At 36.8% G+C, this 20,840-nt stretch overlaps 1 protein-coding gene across 1 annotated transcript in view; it reads left to right on the forward strand.

Annotated features, from left to right (window-relative positions):
* The first annotated feature begins 10,694 nt into the window (after positions 1 to 10,694).
* The window catches only part of LOC115209289 (nuclear pore complex protein Nup93), a 37,463-nt gene continuing 27,317 nt past the window's right edge, over positions 10,695 to 20,840 (forward strand). The window contains exons 1-6 of the mRNA XM_029777618.2: positions 10,695 to 10,832; positions 12,870 to 13,080; positions 14,842 to 14,959; positions 15,847 to 15,909; positions 17,407 to 17,535; positions 20,143 to 20,220. Coding sequence (XP_029633478.1) covers positions 12,899 to 13,080; positions 14,842 to 14,959; positions 15,847 to 15,909; positions 17,407 to 17,535; positions 20,143 to 20,220 — 570 coding nt within the window. The 5' untranslated portion in view covers positions 10,695 to 10,832; positions 12,870 to 12,898. The remainder of the gene's footprint in view (positions 10,833 to 12,869; positions 13,081 to 14,841; positions 14,960 to 15,846; positions 15,910 to 17,406; positions 17,536 to 20,142; positions 20,221 to 20,840) is intronic.

The following is a 20,840-nucleotide window of genomic DNA, read 5'->3' on the forward strand; positions in this document are numbered from 1 at the left end:
TTTATCTGCTAGAAATAGCAGCTAAAATCCTACCATCTTAAACAAACAAAGAATATATTGAATAATGTAATCTGATGTACTATGTCTGATTAAAAGAAGGATGGTCATGGTAAGAATGCATTTAAATCATGTCTGCTGAAATCAGAACTAACCTGGAGCTAAACAGCAACTTTTGACAGTAAGATCAATAAGTAGTTAAATGCCATATAATTTTTTTTTTTCTCTGTAAGTTCCATGTGCTCCAAGTGTCATAATTTCCGTATGACATTAACAACAACTACGACAACAACTGCTATCATAATACATTGACTGTAATAGACGTAATTATTTTTTGTGGAAAAGAGAAAATCATGATACTCAAGCAGTGCATAGAGACAATACTGCAAACTCTATTCCAGATATCAATCTACCGAGAAGTACTGATCGTAGAACTCACTGCTGCAAAAGCAGAAGCAGCAGCACTGTAGGATTGCTGAGAGTTGGTTTTAGACTGATAAATGAAATTTGTTCTATGACAGAAGCTACCTTTGATAGACAAATGTCACATCTAAAGGAAGAGCAAGCTCTCATTTGGTTTTGTTTTATATAATACAGTTTATGAGCGATGGCGTCATTGGTTACAAGTTTTTAGCAGAGTGACAATGAAGAGCCAGTAGCTTGCTATATCTCAAGGGACTTTGTTGCTGAAGTATTGGGTTTTTTTGGGTTTTTTTTTTGTTTTCTCACCTGTGTTTATGTCCTTTAGTAATACACAGGTAAAAAATATACACATACATGCATATGTATGTGTGTGCGCGTGTGTGTGTGTGTGTGTGTGTGTGTGTAATGTTAAGGAAAGGAGACAGTAACACATACATACAAGCATGCACACACATACACACATACATATACATACTTACATACATACTTATACACATATACATATACCTACGTATGTGTGTGTGTGTGTGTGTGTGTGTGTGGTGTGTGTGTTTGTGTTTCTGTCTGCATCTAAGGTTTATGTTTACACCATTTAACAATTAGTGTTGTTTATTTTGTGACTCTTTATGTCCAGTAACTTAGTAGTTCAACAAATAGAGACCAATTAATTAAGTATCAGACTGATATTAATACTAAAGTTAATATGATCTCTTTTCAATACATCAAACTTGCCTGAAACTCCACTTGATTCTATGATGCAAAATTCATATTTTTAAATGATCTAAATTACAGCCTTCCTTCATAATCCCATGTTAATTGAGGTCCCTAACACTAGCTCAATAATGACAATGTTATTTTACAAAATTCTTCCTTATTTCAAAATTCTTTAGAAATACAGGCAGTAAATTCCAACAGAAATATGATTACATAATAGTTAACCTTTTAGCATTTAAAACAGCCATATCCAACCCAAATATTCTGCCTGTTTTATTTTCAAACTGGTCAGATCCAGCTTCTCACCCCTACCCTATAAAGTCATACTAAAAATAGAAACTCAAATCATTGAACTTTCAAAGCTATAAAATATTGCATGATTAATTCCAAATAATGTGAATAAATATGCATTACATTTGATAGGGTAATCTGAATGTGAAAAGGTTAAAGGCAGTACAACAGCATGGCAGCAGTCCAACAACTGAAACTTGTAGAAGGACAAAAGAACTAAATTCAATGGAAGGAGTCTCTGAGAGAGCTAGTCTTTGACTGGGATAATGTTGCCAAAACTGTGGACAATCTTCAGTTAATATAAATTACATTTATGATGTTTAATACGGACATGTATTGATTTTTAGTGCAGACATTTCAAGCTTGGATGCTCTTTTTAATAACCTGCTTCTATTTGTGACCAACATTTGATGAGTTACAGACCAAAAGCAAATAATCACCTCTAAACCATGTTCGTTGTTGTTAAACAACCCTAATTGAACACACTTTTGTTCAAAAGCATTCCAGCCATGGCCATCACATGTATTCTTCAGACAAAGTATCTTTAGGGATATTTTTGGCAATGCATCCTTTTTTTAAGACAGAAGGTAGAAATATGAAAGAGATTTGACTGTTATGTTAGCATGTCAACTGACCACAGAGAAACTCTTAGACTGGTCTGAAACTGAACTGGGCAGGTTTTTAAAAATGATTTTTATTTATTTATTTATTGTTCCATGACTGCTCATATCTGATAATCTATCATTTTACATTTTCTGGAAAGTATATCTGATCAAGAATGTATAAGAAGTGCACACATAAATCAGCCAAGCATTTGACCATATCCATTCTTGTCTGTATTGCCCAAGCATTTCAATCAACTGATATTATTGGAGTTATCTCTCTTGCTTTTTATTTGAACCCGTTTCAACCCACTTGAGACTACTCCTAGTGCTTTGGTACAAACTTACTGCTTTAAAGTAATCCAAACTAAAACTTTCTATTGAAATTTCTCCTTTATTTATAGGGTCTTGCAGATAAATTGAAACAACTTTTATGGTGCATAAAACTGGTTATAAATACTAAATTAATGGTAGTAGACAGATATCATTTTAATGTAACATTTATTACAACAAAAACATTTATCACTCAACATGGCCACCATTTTGAGCAATTACTTTCTCCCAATGAGAATGAAATTTTTTTGCAGCTGCCACAACATCTGCTCTTTTGATTTTGCACGTCATATACACAATGTGGGTCTTCAATCTCTTGACACACGAGTGTGGTGAAGCATTGGTCCTTGCTTGAAGTATGCCCCATAAAAAGTAATCAAGAAGGTTGAGATCTGGGCAATTACTGGGCCAGATGTTGGCCCTCACAAAAAATGGCACCTTCTCACCAAGGAAGACCTGTGTTGCTTTTGACTCATGGCATGGTGCAGAATCCTGGATATGCATGACATTGTCAAGCCCAAACTTCTGTGCCATCCAAGGTAACAGAGAGTTCTTCAGGATGTCCAGATACTCCTTTGTGCCGATCTTCAAACCAAATTCAATGGAGTGTTTGGATCCATGACACTCCCATTGCTTGCCACAGTTCCAAATACCTTCACAGAGGCAGGATTCTTAGCCTCAAACACAGGGGGGACGTCAGAAGGGTTGTACGCAATCACTCAAGAATTTCTGTGATTCACCTCAGTATCCACAGTGAACTTTTCATCCACAAATACAAGAGTTTTTCCTGCACCTTGATGCTTGATGAATGACTGAAGCTTTGGGCATCTCTTGGCTCTGTTTGCTAGGCTTTGGCTGTTAGAAAGTGACTGTGTCATTGAACATAGTTAGTCATGCCAAGGTTCCTGTTCACAGCGCTGGACACCGTGGAAAGGGACACATTGCATTTCTTTGCAAGAGTTTTCATGGATGTGGATGAGTTGGTTTCAATCAATCATTTGAGTCCAGTGAGAAACTTTGGATTGCACTTGGAATCATTTCAAGTCTTGTGTTCTTTTCCTTCAATCTTTCTCTCTCCTTTAAATTATTTATACACATGACAAACTGTTGCTTTTGGAAGTTTCATCAACTTAACAGTTCTTTTAGCATTGTGACCGGCATGCCAAAACAACAATGACTGAATGATTCTGTTGTTCTATGATTTCTGTTATCAAATCAGTTTGCTATTTACCTGAAAAATTAAGAGGAGGATTAGATTTTCAAGCAAGCAAGGTTTCGTCAAAAAATGAAATGTTAAACCCACTAAGACAACTGCTTAAAATTGGTCTCAATTTATCTGCAAGTCCCTGTATGTTCCAAACAACAATTTGATTAAGGTAAAAGTTATTTCACTAAATTCTTGTCTGCAAAACTTATTGAAATAATTACAGATTATTTCAACAGAAATATATTAACAATAGGGTTGAACATTCTGAGAGAGACCATTTGTCTACTAATTGCTTGGATAACCTCAGTTGCTTCGAAATTTTTCATCTTACCATATTTAAAAAGTGAGACTTTTACTGTAGTTCGCCTGTAAATTTGTATTTTATTAGAGTCTACCGTAAATCCTCGAATATAGGGGATTTTTAGGGGGCTGTACCTCTAAAAAACCTAAACCTTGTGTATAATACGCACCACTTCTCTAACTTGAGTCGTGCATAATTAAGCTAGCAGCACCTAGTCGAACAAACACTTCTGTGCATACCTAATACAATAATGGTGATGTTCTTAACTGTTATATGGGAATGTAAATATGTTTGCAAATTGTTTTCGTTACATGTTATTCTGTGTTCGGAATACTATTATTTTAATAAATGTTGCTTACTGCAAGTTATGGAGGATTCTTTTTTGGCTTCATTGCTTTCAGGCTTAGCTTAAGGTATTTTCATGCCCCACATCACAAAATGTGTCTGAATAAACATTGCCAGACAGCAAATAGAAACTCGGACATTGCTTGGAAAATATTTTTCATTTTTAACCTTGTATATAATACGCACTAGGGATTTTGACCTTTAAATTTTGGGAAAAAAATGCGGATTATACTCGAAGATTTACGGTATTTCCATCCATCAAGAAGCCTTTCATTTATCTGGTGGCAAGGCACCTTGATAACTGAGAGAAAATCTGCTCCTCAGTAAAATATATGAGAAGTTAAGTAGTCAAAGTAAGTTCTCAGACTCCAGATGGGTGTTATTTGTAAGTAGGGTCATCCTTCTACTCAAGAATAGCTATGTGGTTAAAAAGTTAGATTTGCAGTCATGTAGTTCTGGTTTCAATCCTACTATGTGGTACCTTTGGTAAGTGTCTTTAGCCATAGCCCTAGGAAGTCTTATGATTGGAATTTGGAAGATGAAAACTTTTAGGAAAACACACACACACACACAAATAAACAGACAGATAGATAGATAGATAGATAGATAGATATAGATAGATAGATAGATAGATAGATAGAAAGAGAGAGAGAGAGAGAGAGAGAGATACATACTTACATACATACACACACATACAGACATACACTCACACATACTGTACCATCTTAAGGCATGGGCACACTGAGTAGTTGCCCAGTGCCCATAGGTCTAAGGTCCAAATTCTAATCTATGTATGCTGTGGCTTATTGTCAGTAAGTAAATTCCATAGGGCTCAATGCATTGATTTGCCCAGGGGCCTTCAGTGGTGCTAAGACAGCACCATATACCTATCTATCTATCTGTCTGTCTGTCTGTCTGTCTGTCTGTCTGTCTGTCTGTCTGTCTGTCTGTCTGTCTGCCTGTCTGTCTGTCCGCCTCCTCTTCCGCCTCCTACTCATCATTATCATCATCATCATTCAGTTGTGAGGTTCCAGTTTGAGGTACTGGAATTGTGAGGAGCAGAGAGTCATCCCTTAGTTAACATTACCCCAAGGTCCATTCTAATCCAGAACAGTAGCACTTGTCAGGGTCTCATCAATGGGTTGGCACCTTGCTGTACTAGAACCAAAATATCTAGAAGACCTGTCCACCACAGTAGAAGCATTAATTCTCTCACCCTCCTCCAGCTGAAGGGGTTGTTTTTGTTTTGCAAGTGCCCTCATGCTGGTCCAAACAAAAAGCACCTATGCAGGTCCATGTAAAAAGTACCCATGCTAGTCCACATGAAAACCACTCATGCCCTTCCACATAAAAAGCACCCAGCACACTCTGTAAAGCAATTGGCATTAGGAAGGATACCCAGTTGTAGAAACCAAGGCAAATAAGGCTGGACCCTGGTGCAGCTGTTCATCTTACTAGCCCTGATCAAATCATGCAACACATGCCATCATGGAAAACATGTTAAATGATTGTAGGCAAAGCTATTTGAAACAGGTTCGCTTTGCCCACAAAATATTACTGGGAGTCAACTACAGTTATCACCCCTGTTGAATGTTCTAGAACATTCCAAGCAACCTTGTTTAGCTTCCCCTTTGCTAGCATAAGAGGTGTAACTGCTAAACTACACACTGTAGGGTGTGAGAGGTAACCTCGACTACTTAATAGTGAACTCCAATTGAATCTCTCTCTCTTTTCTCTAAGATGTGGCAAAGTCAATATCAGAGAGAGAGCCAAGCACAAAGCTTCAATGTTTCTTCCACCAACAACTCCCTCATGCACTGATACAAGTGTTTGTCATCACTTACTGCACCAGAGGTATAATACAGCCATTGAAATAATGACCCAACACAGTCATTAAATGATGATTATGATGGTTATGGAGGCTCCTGCTACTTCTGACAAAGCCCTTAGAAAGGTAACTCTTCTTATTTCTTTATTGCCCACAAGTGGCTAAACATAGAGGGGACAAACAAGGACAGACAAATGGATTAAGCCGATTACATTGACCCCAGCGCATAACTGGTACTTAATATATCTACCCCGAAAGGATGAAAGGCAAAGTCGATGTCGGCAGAATTTGAACTCAGAACGTAACGGTAGACGAAATACTGCTAAGCATTTCACCCGGCGTGCTAATGTTTCTACCAGCTTGCAGCCTTGGGAAAGGTAACTCTTCTAGGAGAAAGATGCCTAGACATAAAACTTGCTGTCAAAATAGTACCAGCCATCTTTCAATGTTTGAACTAGAACCTGTTGTGGTGTCTAAGAGAGTATCGGAAGTGTTGGAGATGCTTTTGTCACTGAAATCCAATGACGTACAGATGTCTCTCCAGTTTTTCATTCCTTGATCTGTTTTGTATTGTATAACACCCTATGGCAATGGACATTTGCTCACATGCAAGGATGAAAGTAAGTCAGAACAATCAGGTTGAATGTGAGACAGCTATCATCTGACAAGATGAGGCAATGTATATATACATTTGTGTGTGTGTGTGTGTGTCTGTGTATGTTTGTGTATGTATTTTTATGTCTCTATGTATATAAAGTGTGTATGTGTGTCATGAATATGTGTTTATCGTGAACACACATATATTTATATGGAGAGAAAGAAGAGCAAGAGGAGGGGAGAGAGAGGAGCAAGGAGAGGGGAGAGAGAGGAGCAAGGGGAGGAGAGAGAGGGAGAGATGATAATCGTCTTGGCATGTAGGATGTTGAGATCAATGAAATCAACTACTTGTGCTCGCAAATATGTGTGTGTGACTATATATGTATATGTATATGCATGTGTTTTATGTATGTGTGTGACAACTGGTAGATCCAATCATTACTTATAATAGATTATAATTAGTTAGTCAGAGGCAGGGTCCTTCCCAAACTGGTGCAGTTGATATACTTTTTAAACATCTGTAGATAATATCTGCAGGAAACGAATAGTTGGGGATGGGATTCCAAAGGCTGCAGTTCTAGAAAGGTCTTGGGGCCATTTAGTACAAACTGTACTCTCGCAAACTTAATTGTCTGCTCACCTTATCTAATACACACACACCTGTAACTTGAGAGGGTGCTCTGAAATATCCTCTTCACCATTTTCTCTCTCTCTTCCCTTTCCTTTTCCAACAGGGGTAGCCATGGTATCTCCTCTATTGCAAGACACCTATTTCTGTACCCATATTCATGCCCTAACTTCCCATCCCCTGACGCAAAGCTACATCCACATCCCTCGATACTATATGCCCCTCATTTCAGGGGGCTTGTCTAACAGGTTACCTGGTAACCTCTCTGGTTCTGGTGCTACAGAGAAAGCACTCAATATGCTTTAAAATGGTTGGTGTTGGGAAGGGCATCCAACCAGAGAAACCATGCCAATTGGGAAGAGCATCCAGCCGGAGAAACCCTGCCAAAACAGACAGTTGAACTTGATGCAATCCACTGACTTGCCAGTTCCTGTCAAACTATCCGATCCATGTCAGCATGAAAGAAGGGCATTGAATGATGATAACGATGATATTAATAATATACAGGGGTTGGACAATATAACAGAAATGTCATGATGTAGCTATTTTTTTCTATTGGCAATATGAAAAACTCAAAATTGTTCTTAGTCTTTCTATATATATGATTTTTTTTTAGGTTCTTTATGTAGTCTATAAATACCTAGCACTTCATGATACAGCCCTCTATTTCTTATTTTTAGCAGATTTTTATATTTAAATAAGTTGAACTACATGATCTGTCTGATTTCCAAAGAGAACAAATTGTTGGAGCGGAGCTTCATTCACTAAAACTGCTGAATTGTTTAATGTTTTGAAAGGTACAGTCACTAAAATCATGTTGACATTTCAAAATCAAGTTAACACCAACTCTGGTATGCATAATTTTTAATGGAAAGCAAAGCTCACAGAGAAGGGCTACATAATAGTGAAATATATATTGTGTCTAAAAACAACTGAACTACTGCAGCAAAAGTGACAACAGAACTAAACTGCCACTTTACAAGCCCCGAGTCAACCAAAACTGTTTGACATGAGCTCCATAAAGCTAGGTACCATGTGAGGGCTACAATTGCTAAACCTTCCCTGTCCTCCATCAACACCAACACCAGTCATCAAGTGGTGATGGGGGGAGAAACATAGACACAATGACTCACACACACACACATGCCTGCATGCACACATATGGTAGGCTTCTTTCAGTTTCTGTCTACCAAATCTACTCACAAGGCTTTAGTCAGCCTGAGGTAATAGTAGAATACATTTGTCCAAGGTGTCATGCAGAGGGACTGAACCTGGAACCATGTGGTTGGGAAACAAGGTTACTACTGCTCAGCCATATGTATATATCGGGGGGGGGGGATCAAGGACTTTTTTGGGTGGGGTATCGCCCAAAAGTATTTAAAAAATACTATATAAGGTGGAAATCACAATTTGTAACAAATGGACACTTTTTATGTATTCTAAGTTTGTTGTAGCAGACCATATGCATATGAAACAGTAATGCTGGTAAACTGCTGGAAATAAGATAACAATGTTATTATATTTGCAATGGCGTGGTTAGAAAGAGGTTGCCCGGGCAACTAGGGCAACACCCCTGCATCTGCCACTGTATATAAAAAGGCTCTCCAATTGATTCAAATGGAGTATTTTACAAACACACTTGAACTTCTGATCCACAAATATGCTGTTTCATCACTATGTTTTTCTACTGATTCTTCTGTAGCTACTGTTCCTTGGTGCTAACTAGTTTTGTGCTATCATTTAGGCCCACTCAACTCATCTGTTTTATAATAATATAATAATAATGAAATTATTGTATACAGTACTCAGGTGCACTATAACTGTTAAAAGTGTGTATAAAGCATATGCAGTAATGTACAAATGTCTGGGAAGTGAACAGTGTATGAGTCAGATACATGCTTGTGTGTGTATGGAGGGGAGAAAATCTGGTGTAGTGTTGGCGATTCTCAGGAAGCATGGAAGTTTTGAAGGATGCAGTGCTCCAACAACTAACAACTGATGCCGGCAGTTTGTTCCATACTTCAGCAACTCTTAGCGTGAAAAAATGTTTCTGAAAGTCATGGGAGCTCTGCTGTTTTCTGACTTTGTAAACATGTCCACGGGTGTTAGATAGGTGGAGTTTAAAAAGGTGCTCAAAGTTATTGTTAGTAAGATGGTTAATAATTTTATGGGTGTCTGCTAAGTCAGTTGCCAGATGGCAGAGTTTCAATGTGTCCATGTCCAGGGAACTTAGGCGTTTAGAATATGGCAAATGCTTGATGGAGGGTATTCTCTTGGTTGCACGTCGCTGAACGGTTTCCAGACGATTGCAACCCCTTCCTTCCAGAATAGTAGTACCCTTTACGTTTCGATATTTTCCCTTTTTCATGCGACAGTCATCAATTTGCAGTGATTGAAAATAAACGCGACTGCTATGGGCGCAACACCTTCCTCCAGACTAATTCACGTTCACAAAATAAATAAATAAATAACAGGAGGAAGAAAATCAAACAAAATTTGAGTTAAACTTTGTTCTGAAAATCAACATCAGAATGTCTGGCAATTTACCATCAATAACGGGTAAATGTTTCCTGTAGAACGGCATATCAGTTGAGAGAGAGAGAGAGAGAGAGAGAGAGGAGAGAGAGAGATCGCCAGGAATGTATTTATAAATGTATTAGAAATATAACAGCTACCACAGTAAATCAATATCACCTGTTCCCCCTAAGCCAGTGATTCACCAACGGTGCGCTGCAAGGGGTATCTAGGTGCACCGCGGATTTTAAAAAATATTAAGGTTTTAGAAAATCTATACCAATGCCTGAGTGTCTTGAAAAACGTTGTTCTCAGTTTTGTTAAACACAAATATGATTAATAAAACAAGCTACGCAATAGTTTTTATCATTTTTTCTGAATTTTCAACTTTAAAGTATAGTTTATTTGTTTGTTCGTTTGTTTTTTTTTTCTAAATTTCTATGTGAAATGTGCCAATATTTTTTTATTTAATCTTCAATGCATCATGAAATAAAGAAAAAAAAATTAAGCAACAGTACTATGCGAAGTGCGCGTGTGAGCGAACGCACGCGTTCTGCAAGTAGCGCACTAAAGAATTAAGCGTGTGCACACTAGTTAATTACCTAAAACAATGTAGTAATTCATAATTATACACATTATACAGTCAATGTGCACATACTTTTGTCACAGTAGGTAAAAAAGTACATCATGAGAATTACGCGCGCACTGACTGCTAAAAATTAGAAGGAAAATCAAAACAGATGTTTCTAATTATTTTATTATTATTGTGAACACAAATTAACTGGAACAAAATGTTTCAAAAAGTTTAATGCTTTAAAAATTTTTTGAACGAAAAAATAAAAAATAAAGAATACAGATAATTATTTATGAAAATAAATTAATATTGGAGAAATGCGGCGCGGATTTCAAGTAAAATTGTACGTGGTTATATTCCCTTATGAAACGAACTCTTTAAATATAAAGTTAGCTTTGCTATAACAACGTGTATGGCGGTTTCTTGACAAATTGAAATCAGTTTAAGACGAGTAGAAAACGTGTGTTTTATATTAAATGTAAGTCCTTGTGGTTGTAAAATTTGCTACAACATACACATTTGTATTTTCAACGATTTCTTTTGTTATTTACCGAAAATTACCTGTCAGTCTTTACAGTTCGACCGGCAATTTGTAATTAGCCGGGGGTCTTCGAATGCATGTGTGTATTTATTTATTTATTTTTCTGTTGAATCAATTTGTCTTTTAATTAAGTTATAACTTAATTTTAACTAAATGGAATTTGCTTTCTAACTTCGTATAGAGAGGACACCCCTGGTAGAATGCAATTAATGTCTTGTGGGTTTATTATTTCAAATTATAAGCGGCTCTTGTCCAGGTTGCCTTCCTTTTTGAAAGGTAACATTCATATATATATATATCATTAATATATACCTTCTTTTGTTATTTACCGGGGTAGCCACTTGCACGTCACTAATATATATATATATATATCAAAAAGAGATTAAAATAGAACATTAATATTAACCGAAATCTACTTAACACCCTAATTATTCTGACAACGTGATCTTTTATCAACAACGTTTCGTGTAGGAAGTAATAATTTTAAGCTAAAAAGTCTTGCATAATCTTTAGGTGACCAAATATTTGAACTTTTAGAAACATGTGATCAAAATGTTTCCAGTTTGGCTCTTCAAATTCTTGTTTAGATGGGGTAAATCCCGATACATTGCATACAGGTTGTTTCTCCCATTATCCCTGCTTTAAAATGTTTTCTAAATGTAAAATCTGCGTGTGTAAGTTTTCGGTGATTTGTATATGAATTGTTAATTAAAAAAATATTGTAATAGTGGGATACCCGTAAGTTAATTTTGAAGTAGGTGTGGCATTTATTTTTGAGTCAGTCATAGATGTAACTTTGATGTTCAGAAGCAACTCACGAAACAGAAATACCTTGTTATTGTACAAACAAACAAAATGTATTTTTTTGACTGCTTAAGTTATAAATAAAAGAGCTATAAAGATGTTCAACATAAAGTGTTATTTAGACATTAGCACCAGTTTGGGACAAAAAGAAAACGTGTGTGTGTTTGGACCTTAGCATCACTTAACAACTTGTATTGGTTTGTTTGTGTCCCTCTTAGTGGTTCGTTGAAAAAGTGACTAATAAAATAACCTTTGGGAGCAATCTGTTCAACTAAACCCTTCATGGTGGTACCCCAGCTGGGCCATAGTCCAATGACTGAAACATGTACAAGGTATATATTAATGGATTGATCTGGAGGAAGGAACAGATCTCTGATGTAAATTTGATGCAGTGATATTCCACTTGAAAAACTGCAGGAAAAACATGGGCCTGGAAGACCTAATTATCATTGACTTCAAGGTGTCAAACATTACCTATTACTTGTGAGTGAGAGTTCTCTTGGATTAAAGCAGTGATGTGTTACAATGATACAGTTGGAAAAATTAGTAACAAATGTATCATAGGAACATGTGACTTAGTTACTCTATTCTTGATATTTAATGAGTCTAAATTTTTAACTAGGTTCTCTGAATTTCTCTTTCTTCAATGAATTAAAGTATAATATATTGAAGAAATAGGTAACTAAGTGCAAGCATGGCTGTGTGGTTAAGAGGTTTGTTTCCCAACCCTGTGATTTCATGTTCAGTCCCACTATGTGGCACTTTGGACAGGTGTTTTCTTCTATAACCCTGAGCCTACCAAAGCTTTGTGAGTGGAATCAGTAGATGGAAACTAAGGATGCTCATTATATGTGTGTGTTTGTGTTTCCTTGTCTTAACATCACAATAGTTGTATGACAAGCATCATCATATAAATGGTCTCATTTGTTTCCAATCTTCCATGAAAAACATATCTTGCCATGGGGAAATATCTTGCTTGGAAACATGTAAAGATTGGCAACAGGAAGGGCTTTGACTGTAGAAATTCTACCTCAGAAAATTCCATCTGATCCATGCAGGCATAGAAAAGTGGATGTGAAAACAATGATGATGATTCATTACAGAAATATCTGTTTTTAATTGTGATTTAAAATTATAAAAAAATTTTCATGTTCTTCTTTTTGCCTCCAGTTGAATTTGGTTGACACAAAAGATTCAAGATGAATATTGACGGAGGAGGTTTTGGTGATCTGCTACAGCAGGCTGAACAAATGACTGCTGAGCTTGATATTGGGATGGACCTTCCCAGAGTAGAACGTAATCCACGCCAGATTCTTAAAGAATGTCAAACCCTCCTCTCACAAGTAGCTCCTGTAAACAAGGAAACAATGAAAGTAAAAGCGTAAGTAATCTACACTTGTTATGATTCTTTTCACTTTTAACAGGTACAGGTGCCTCTGTTGTTCAGATGCTGAACTCCTAACCAGGTAATGAGTTCAGTCAAACCTTGTCCAAAGCTACTGTACTGAGCTGTGCCTCTAGGTAAAGTACTAAACTCTGCTTGTCTCAGTCTACTTGGCTGCTAATACTTTTCATTTTTACTTTACAGTTGAGTATTTAGGAAGGATATCCATATGTAAAGAAAACTTGTTTTAACAAAATGAAAATATTTTAATTTTGACCTGCCCAGACGTGACTGTGTGGTTACAAAATTCACTTAACAGCCACAGTGTCCGGGTTCAGTCCTATTGCATGGCACCTTGGGTAAGTGTCTTCTGTTATAATCTTGAGCTGGCTGGTGCCTTTGGAATGAAATTGGGAGCAGAATAAAGGGTAAAATTAGTTAATTAATTAATAATCTTACCAAGTAGTTCAGTATGTTAAAAAACCATTATTGCTAAACTTATACAAAAATTCTATAATTATAATTAGGGTTCAGCAAAAATTTGCTTCACCACATACCGAAATTTAGAAATAGCAGTTAAACTAATATTTTAGTACCATAAGAAAATCTCCCAGACAGCAATACTCAACAACTCACGCAGGTAAAGAGAAAAAACAATGAATCCACTCGGCTCTGATTAACTGTATACGCGTTTCAGAGTTAGAGGGATGTGAAAAATGTAAAATCATATTTCTACTCTCTCATTCTCCTCTTCAGTACAGTAATTCAAGATTTTAAATTTGTGAGCCCTGAAAATTAACATACTTATCTGACCAAGCGACATCAGACAACGTATATCCAACGACCAGTACTTCCGAATTCAAACAGACGAATGAGATCTCATATTCCTCCTCACTCACCTATGTGTGCCAACGAGTAAAATTCCGCAGAAAACTGCAGTTTACTATCAGGGAGAGAATTATATTATCAATAATAATAAAGGGTAAAATTAATTAATAATTAATAGTTTTACCAAGTAGTTTGGTGTGTTAAAAGAACCATTATCGGTAAACTTATACAAAAATTCTATAATTATAAGTATAATTATAATTAGGGTTCAGCAAAAATTTGCTTCACCACATACCGAAATTTAGAAATAGGTCAATCTAATTGACTGGCCCCTACCCCCAAAATTTCGGGCTTTGTGCCTAGAGTAGATAAGAATATGTTCTGGTAGATTTAAATGTGAATATCTGATTGTTATTTTTGAGACACCGTTGTGTTTCAACCTCATTGTGTGTCTCCTCAGTTAAAGCTACTCCTGCCTGACTGATGAATCTAAGAAGCATGAACTCATTTATTTCAATCATCATTGTTGTTTTAACAACTACTTTTCCATACCTGCATAGGTTAGAAGAGTTTATTGAAGCAGATTTATAAACCAACTCTTATCCATTTTCAAGCAAGATCATATTTCCCCATGGCCAGGCATTTTTTTCACAGAATATTAGAGACAGGTGACACTCCATAGTGCTAAGACAAGAAGACACAAACAGACATATAAATATGTGTATATGGCAGGCTTTCAATTTCCATCTGCCACATCCACTCTCAAGGCTTTGGTTGGCTTGAGGCTTTAATAGAAGACACTTGTCAAAGGTGATACACAGTGGGATTGAACCTGAAATCATGTAATTGGGAAGCAAGTTTCTTAACCCCACAGCCATGCAAACAAATTATTTGTTCTCATCTGCTTTCTATTTTTTTTTCTGTTTCTAGTTCTCTTGTACTTGGGAGCCAAGGATATGATGTCTCAAAGGTGTCTCAACGTCTTGATACTCTGACTGCTAAGAAGGCATTTGAACCCCTTGAACCTGTACGAGACACTGATATTGAGGTAATGTTAATTATAATCAGTATTAATTAAATATTTGATCTTTGTAACCTATTATGTAACATCATTTGACTGCTCCTTCATACAGTTGAAACCATTGATATCAAATTTGGTGACTGGCATCCGTTGCTAGTGGAGCGCTAAGAGTACCATACGAGTGAGATCGTTGCCAGAGCAACAAGCTGGCCTTCATGCCGATGGCACGTTAAGCACACCATTCAAGCGTGATCGTTACTAGCACTTACTAGCACTTGTGCTGGTGGCATGTGAAATATTTTTGCGAGGTCGTCGCCAGTGCCCCTGGACTGGCTTCTGTGCAAGTGGCACATAAAAAGCACCATTTGGGCGTGGCCATTGCCAGTACCACCAAACTGGCACGTAAAAGCACCCACTACACTCTCAGAGTGGTTGGCGTTAGGAAGGGCATCCAGCTGTAGAAACCCTGCCAGATCAGATTGGAGTCTGGTTCGCCAGACCTCAGTCAAATTGTCCAACCCATGTTAGTATGTATGGAAAGCAGACGTTAAATGATGATGATGTTGACATTGTTTACGCAATTGAAACTATTGATATTTATATAGGCACAGGTGGCACCTTGGGCAGAAACTAAAAGAAGCCTGTCATGTGGGTGTGTGTATATGTTTGTTGTCTGTTTGTCCCCCCACCATTGCTTGACAGCGATGTTGGTGTGTTTATGTCCCCTGTAACTTAGCAGTTCGGCAAAAGCGACCGATAGAATAAGTACTAGGCTTACAATGGGTTCAATTTGTTCAACTAAAGGTAGTGCTCCAGCATGGCCGCAGTCAAATGACTGAAACAAATAAAAGAATATGATATCGTTCACGCAATTAAAACTATTGATATTTATATATTGTTGGTATTTTTTTCAGGGATTCCTTAAGAATGAACGGGAGAATGCTTTACTTACCGTTATCGAGAACGCTCGAAAAAATGTGAGTGAATATATTTTATTTATGATTTCTGTATTTTGTTAACCCATTCCTGCCAATCGTCTGTTTAAACTTACACTTAATTTATAAGGATATAAAACAAATACTTGATACAAATTATGATTTGTGTATGATCTGTATCAAAGAATGAAACATGTTCTTAATGCATATGCAGTCTGTATATGTAATATGGAAATATTTTTCATTCTTTTTTTTTTTTTTTTTGTGAATTTTACATTCAATTTCAAAATTCTGATGTAAGCATGTTATGGTGATTTCAATGAAATTTTTTTCAGTTGTTATTTAGGTAAAAATAATAGTATCTGAATTTTCAAGGAATTTCATTCACTAGAAAAATTTTGGCATGAATGGGTTAATGTAAATATTTTCTTTCTTTTTGTTTTTTTTTTGTGAATTTTACTTACATTTTCAAAATTCTAATGTAAATGTGTTATGTTGATTTAAGGATAGGTTATGACTGATAACATGTACAAACCTTTTTAATTAATGTTAATAAGGAATAATTAGCTTTTGGCTGAGTATTTAGCATTGGATAAATGTGCAGATGTGACTGTGTAGCTAAGGAATTTTTTCTACCACATGGTCTTGGGTTCAGTCTCACTGGTTAGCACCTTGGGCAATTGTTTTCTACTATAGCCCTGAGCTGACTAAAGTCTTGTGAGTGGATTTGGTAGATGGAAACTGAAAGAAGCCTGTTGTATATGTGTGTGAGTGTTTGTGTCTTCTTGTATTGACATAGTTTGAGAGTTGTAAAATGTTTGTTACTGTCATACAAGCAGTGTCATTTGTTTCCAGTATTCTGTGAGACCATGTCTAGTCATGAGTAAATATTACATTGTGGAAGTTTAAGGGTTGGTGTCAGGAAGAGCATCTGGCTGTAGAAAATTTGCTCTCTTTCTTTCTCTCTCTTCCTCTCTCTGGCTGGTAACCATGTACTACCTCTACAGCAAGACATCTGTTTCGGTCTCTCTGTCACACTCTAACCTTTCATCATCTTACACAAGATCACCTCCTCCAATGCCTCCTCTCAAAGGTTCCTTGTCTGGCAACATTACTTGGTGACCCTGCCAGTGCAGGTGCTATGTAAAAAAACATCCAGTCCACACTGTAAAGTGATTGGCATTTGGAAGGGAATCTAGCTGTAAAAACCATGCCAAAACTGACCTTGCTTGTGCTGGTGCCACATAAAAAGCATTCAGCCTGCTCTGTGGTGTGGTTGGTGTTAGGAAGGACATTCAGACGTAAAAACCATGCTAAAACAGACTCAGAAGCCTAGTATAGGCTCATGCCTGGCCAGCCCCTGTGAAACCGTCCCACCCATGTCAGCATGGAAGGAGGATGTTAAATGATGATGATAATTCCGTCCGTCCCATGCATGCAAAAGTGAACCTTAAAATAGTAATGTTGGTTATATGTGTGATAGTGTTTACATGATGCTTTTTCGTAGAATGGTCTAAGATGTTTGATTTTCTGCTGCAGACTTTAGAGACCTGTGAACAAAGACTGTGGGGATCAATGGAAGAAGAGTGGGAACGAGAAAAGCAGAAAATGTTGAATGCTTTGTTAGGAACAGGACACCAAATGTTGGATTATTCTCAGGAAACTGAGGTAAGTTCTTCTGTGCAATAATGTGCCATACTTTTGATCTGGATGTAGTTTTATTGAACATACAGAGACAACTTTTTTCACAGGACTGTCTTTTAAATGGCAGATTCATCAATGTTGAAGTGAGACAGTATAACATTTTTAGTATTCATTATATTGGGTTGTCCGGAAAGTTCGTGCTGATTTTTAAAAGAAAGAAAAAGGTCAATAAATACTTGCCATTACATTTTTAATCAACCAAATGTGAACCGTTTTGTTGCACAATGCGTCTCTATCTTCCCTTTAACTTGAAAATTCCCAGAATTGAGGTGGTTTCATGGCAAAGAATTCATCAAAGTATCTTTTTACGTCATCCAAAGAATTGAAATTTTTACCATTAAGACTATTCTGCAGAGACCTGAATAAGTGGAAATCTGAAGGAGCAATATCTGGTGAATATGGAGGGTGGGGTAACACATCCCAGCCAAGCTGCAGCAATTTTTGTCTGGTTCCCAAAGCATCAAATGCCAAAAATGAACTTTCTTATCTTCCATTTTAAAGGGTTACAGAATTAACACAGGTTATAGGAACATAAATTTTCTTCTACAAAAAGATAGCTTAAACTGTGCTCTGAATAGAGGTGTAGTCAAATCCTGTTTTATGGATTCAACCATGTTCTAAAATAAGTCGAAAGGTAAGCAACTATAAATCGGCACAAACTTTCCGGACAACCCAATAAAAATAAATATTTTAAATTCTTCTAATCTTTGTTTTTCTCTCCCTTCTCTCTCTTTATACCTTCTAGTTTGATAAGTGGCCTTTGAGGCAATTTTGTAACAGTTTGACTGATTAAAGTATACTCATGTATTGCAATTTTTATTGTTCCTGTTTGTTCCCACCCAACCTTTGTATGTGTGAATGAAGGAAGCAAACATTAACCAGAAAACTGAAAAGTCTGTGCTGTTTGAATAAAGTCCCTTGCTATATTTGTTCTGCACAAATTAGAGACACTCCCTTGTCACTCTTGTCATCATGAATGCCAGGAGTAAGTGCTTGTTTAATTGGAAATTTGTAATTATTTGTTCTGTTAATCACCAGTTAAAATATTAATGTACTCACACAAAGAGAGCATGGAACTTAGTCAGTGAGGTACCAACTGAGAGATCGGTGGTTTGTATCATGTTACTGACACCACATAATCTCCTGAGAAGACATTTAGGTTTTTAACTGTTTGGTCCATCTATCTATAAATAGATATTGCAAAGTAAGAAGGAGACACTGCTGTAAACCTTGCTAGTATTCATCATCATCATCATCATCATCAGTCTATTGTCCTTGCTGGTATAGGTTGGACGGTTTGACTGGGCTGGCATGCTGGAAGGCTGTGTCAGGATCCAGTCCGATTTGGCATGGTTTTCTACAGCTGGATGTCCTTCATAATGCCAATCACTCTGAGGGTGTAATGGGTGCTTTTACATGCCACCAGCACGGGTGCTATTTGCGTGACACTGGTCTCTGCCCAACACTTGAAAGGATCTCAGCCACCTCGCCTCCATGAGGTCCGTCCATTTATTTGTCATATTGAGTCAAACTTCCACTTTATATATAGCTTGAAGGAGCATGAATACCACCAGCCTGATTTGTTCTAAACAATTGATGACTTTTTTTATCAAAGCATATCGCTGTTTTAAATTTATTTTTAAGAATCCTTTTATTGGAGTGTCACTAAAATATATGTATACATACACATATTTTAGATATGGATATGTTTTTTTATAACATGATAATACAGGGAATATTTTCAGCCTACTCCTTATCAGATGGAACTCCACAGCATCTCACTTAAAGCCTGTAGTGAGTCACAGGTTTGCCATCACTTCCCAGGTTGATAGTAATAAAGTACCGGTCAAATATTTGGGTTGATATAATTATGCTCCTCCTTGTTCTTATCTTAGGAATTTTATGATGATGAGTCATTGGTGATTGTATGTTTTCTGTATTTTCTGTTGAAAAATACATGCTGAATTTTTTCTGACCAAAATTTACAACCAAAAATGGTTATGTTGGCTTATACACCAAGACAACTTTATAGGACCAAAATCTGCATGTTAAATGCAAGATTTGGAAAGATCATGAGAATGTTTGAATGTTTATGCTACATTATCAACATCATTGTTTAACATCTGCTTTCCATGCTAGAATGGGTTGATTGAGGACTGGCAAGCCAGGAGGCTGCACCAGGCTCCAATCTGATCTGGCAAGGTTTTTACAGTTGGATGCCCTTCCAAACGCCAATCACTCTAACAGTGTAGTGGGTGCTTTTTGTGTGCTACTGGCTCTGGGGTCAGTCAGGTGGAACTGGCATCGACCATGCTCAAATGGTACTTTTTATGTGCCATAGGCACAGGAGCCAGTCAGGTGGTACTGGCAATACTCATGTTTGAATAGTACTTTGTATGTGCCAACTTGTATGCCAGAAAATACAGTAACTAAAGTGAAAATGAATGAATTAATTAATATAAAGTTTTATTATTGTTTTGTAATTTATGTTGTTTTATTGCTAATTTTTACTAATGACCTTGTTGTACAGAAGATTAAAAATATTTTTATTATCTTTTTTGTAAATTCCAGCAAAGTCTTTTATCGGATGCCATTAGCATGCAAGGACGTAGTGCTTTGAACAATGTAGAAATGGCTTATGCTAGTCAGGTAATCTTACTTTAAAATTTTTTTCACCTTTTAAAATATTTAATAAAGATTTGAAGCCAAATTTAAACACGCTTTTGAAGTGATGCTTCTGTTTGAAGTATCAGAACACCAGTAATATTGGCACATTACCTGATATATAGGGCAGTAAGGTTATTAGTAACCTATTGGGTTGTTGTGGCACCACTTGACAATCTTTCACTCTTTATATAAGATATAACTAAAGAAGTTTAATCTGTTGCCTTCTCCAGGCTCATGTTAGGATTTATATTAGCAGGCATGGCTGTGTGGTTGAGAAATTCGCTTCCTAACAACAGTTTTGGGTTCAGTCCCACTGTATGACACTTCGGGCAAGTATCTTCCACTGTAGCACTGGGCTAATCAAAGCCTATGGCTGGACGTGTTTCTACAGAAGCTTGAAAACAAATGATGCCATTTGTATTACAGTAACAACTCATTTTCAACTATTGTATGATGTCACGACAAGGAGAACACACACACATGCGCGTGTGTGCACATGAAAGGCTTCTTTCAAATTCTGGCTACCAGCTCACCCAGAATGCCATGCAGTGGGACTGAACCCAAATCCATGTGGCCTGGAAGCAAGATTCATAACCACTCAG

The sequence above is a fragment of the Octopus sinensis genome, linkage group LG3 (genome assembly GCF_006345805.1).
Source record: "Octopus sinensis linkage group LG3, ASM634580v1, whole genome shotgun sequence".
Classification (NCBI taxonomy): Eukaryota; Metazoa; Mollusca; class Cephalopoda; order Octopoda; family Octopodidae; genus Octopus; species Octopus sinensis.